This window comes from Corvus brachyrhynchos, unplaced genomic scaffold (assembly GCF_000691975.1).
Source record: "Corvus brachyrhynchos isolate BGI_N302 unplaced genomic scaffold, ASM69197v1 scaffold62, whole genome shotgun sequence".
NCBI lineage: Eukaryota > Metazoa > Chordata > Aves > Passeriformes > Corvidae > Corvus > Corvus brachyrhynchos.
Genome location: NW_008236629.1, coordinates 1,889,116 through 1,891,380, shown reverse-complemented (window position 1 = coordinate 1,891,380; position 2,265 = coordinate 1,889,116). Strand labels below are relative to the sequence as shown.

General features: G+C 49.9%; 1 protein-coding gene across 1 annotated transcript in view; it reads left to right on the top strand.

Annotated features, from left to right (window-relative positions):
* Positions 1-1,492: 1,492 nt before the first annotated feature.
* LOC103624917 (serum amyloid A protein) overlaps positions 1,493-2,265 on the top strand; it is a gene marked incomplete at its 3' end in the record, with an annotated part of 1,577 nt that continues 804 nt past the window's right edge. The window contains exons 1-2 of the mRNA XM_008644252.2: positions 1,493-1,601; positions 1,917-2,048. Coding sequence (XP_008642474.1) covers positions 1,943-2,048 — 106 coding nt within the window. The remainder of the gene's footprint in view (positions 1,602-1,916; positions 2,049-2,265) is intronic.

Sequence of the window (2,265 nt, the reverse complement as noted above, 5' to 3'; positions counted from 1 at the left end):
CTTCATTCTAAGTCTCTGGGCAAAGTGCCACGTGCCTGTACCCCAACTTAAGGAGTAATTTTCCAGATTTTTAAAAACCAAAAATGTGACAAGGCTACTTGCTGCCAGCAGAGAAGGCACTTGCACTGCCATATGCTACAAGGATGTAGGTCATCAGGATGTGAACAGAGGTGCATTCCAATCCCTGCAGTAGCTGAGCTGTTACACTGTGAAGTATCAGGGTCAGGGGTGCCAAGGGACAAAAATCTGTGTCTGCTCCCTGCTTTTTGCAGGGTTTCCTTGTCTATTGGGTTAGGATTTAGATTCTTGTTGCAAATTGTTCCATTCTGAGATACATCACACTACAGAGTATCTGTCCTGCTGCTCCAGGCCTGTCTGTGGAAAATGTCTCTTCCCCTTAAGCTGAATTTTTTGACTGAAGTCCAGTGACACCCAAGGAAGTTACTGTTGACACTTTATTAGCTCTCAGCTCAAGCCTTTGCCCTGCAGCTCCATCCGTGAATTGTTTACAGTGGCAGAGTTGTGACTGGGGCAGCTACCCCGAACTCTTCTAAGGGGAATGTAAAGTGCTCTCAGACTTCTTAAATCATGTACAAGACCACAAAATGGGGACACCTTCTGCACACTCACTCTCCAGTGCAACTGCACTCAACCCCTGGAGCTTTCTGCAGGGGAAAGGGTTGTGTTGAGTTGTTAACCAAGGAAAGCGAGCAGGCTCTAAGCAGGGAGAGCACAGTGGGTGCTTAAACAGTGAACCATGCCAATAGGGCCAGACAGTTGATTTAAAGTGTAGCAGAATTGTGGCTGTATGGATCTGAATTTCCCCTTAGGTCAAATGTTTACTGCTGTCCAAAACTGTCCACCTGAGCCCCACGGAGCTGCTGTTGCAGCAGGGTGGCTGGAGTCCCTCGAGAGGGGTCTGTGAGAGCAAGCCGAGACAAAATGAACCATTCAGACCCTCTATATGGTGTGTGTGTCTGTGCTGTCTTAGAGCATTATCAGCAGGGATGTAGGTGTATGCGGTTTGCTTTGCAATGGAGTTAAGAAAAACACTTCACATTTTCCATTCCATTAACTCTGGGATTCATCTGGCAATCCCAGCTCGGATGGGAATTTCACTTAGCAGTTCCTGCAGCCCTTCTGGTAATGCAGCTCACATGTTCCTTGTGCAAAGACACAGACCTGACCTTGTGTTTCAATGTGCAGACAGCCAGGCACCTTCCCCTCCGAGCTCTGTTCAGCCCAAGATCCAAACAAAAGTGTCACCCTTGAGACAGTAGTAACACTTCAAGCACATGGAACTCTTCAGCCTTCAAGGCAATTTCTCAGTCTGGTTGTTATGAGGAGCAAATAGTCCCAAGGACACCTGAAGAAGCATCACATAAAATATTGTGTAACAGGAGCTATGAACTTTCAGTGAGGACAAGGACAGGTTTCCAGTAATGATTTCTGTGTTGGGAGTGCTGGTGGGGATTTCCCAGCTGTGGGTATCCTTTCCAATTTCCTCTTTTGAGGAGTTTGAAGTGCTTATAAATACCCTATCTGAGTCTGAGAGCACACGAGACAATCTCCATCTCCTTTGGCTTTGCCTTTCTGCAGTGGTGAGTGACATTCTAAATTTGTGAGCTATGTGCAGTGTTTCGAGGTGGTATTTGGGAGCAGGACTGATGCTTTAGCATGTGGGACTTCTTTGTACTCCTGGCAGGAGCAGCAGGGAGTGCTAAAATGCAGGTTTCTCATGTGCATCTGCTTCTGTTGTGGAGCTTGTGGTTGCACAGAGGGCACCACTCCTTGCAGGGGGAGAAGGGGGTCCTGGGCGGGCCCTCAGCACTGGGGCAGCAGCCGGGGCACAGCTGGGGATGTGGTGGGTGCTCAAATGTGCTCCAGAACTGCTCATCTCTCTCACTGTCTCTCAGCTCCCTGTCAGGTTTGGCCAGGAACCATGAGGCTCTGGGTCTGCATCGCGTTGCTCTCCATTGTTCTGTGTGCAAGTGCTGAGAGACCAGCACTGGTCCGAGCTGGACGATTTGTCTGGGATGCTTTTGGAGGTAAGCTGCTGTTACCAGGGACCCTTCCCTCAGGAACCCCTCCCCAAGCACAGGTTACCGGCAGTCAGTGGTGCTGCCCTCAGAGCTGGGAGATCCGCAGTTCCATGTTAGAGACCCCGCTGGTTTCTGCTGCTGGATGAGGGCCTTGATCAGCCCCCACAGCTGCTTTCTGTGGGCACAGCCCTGTGCAAAGGCTGCTGTGGAGTAGTGCCTCACT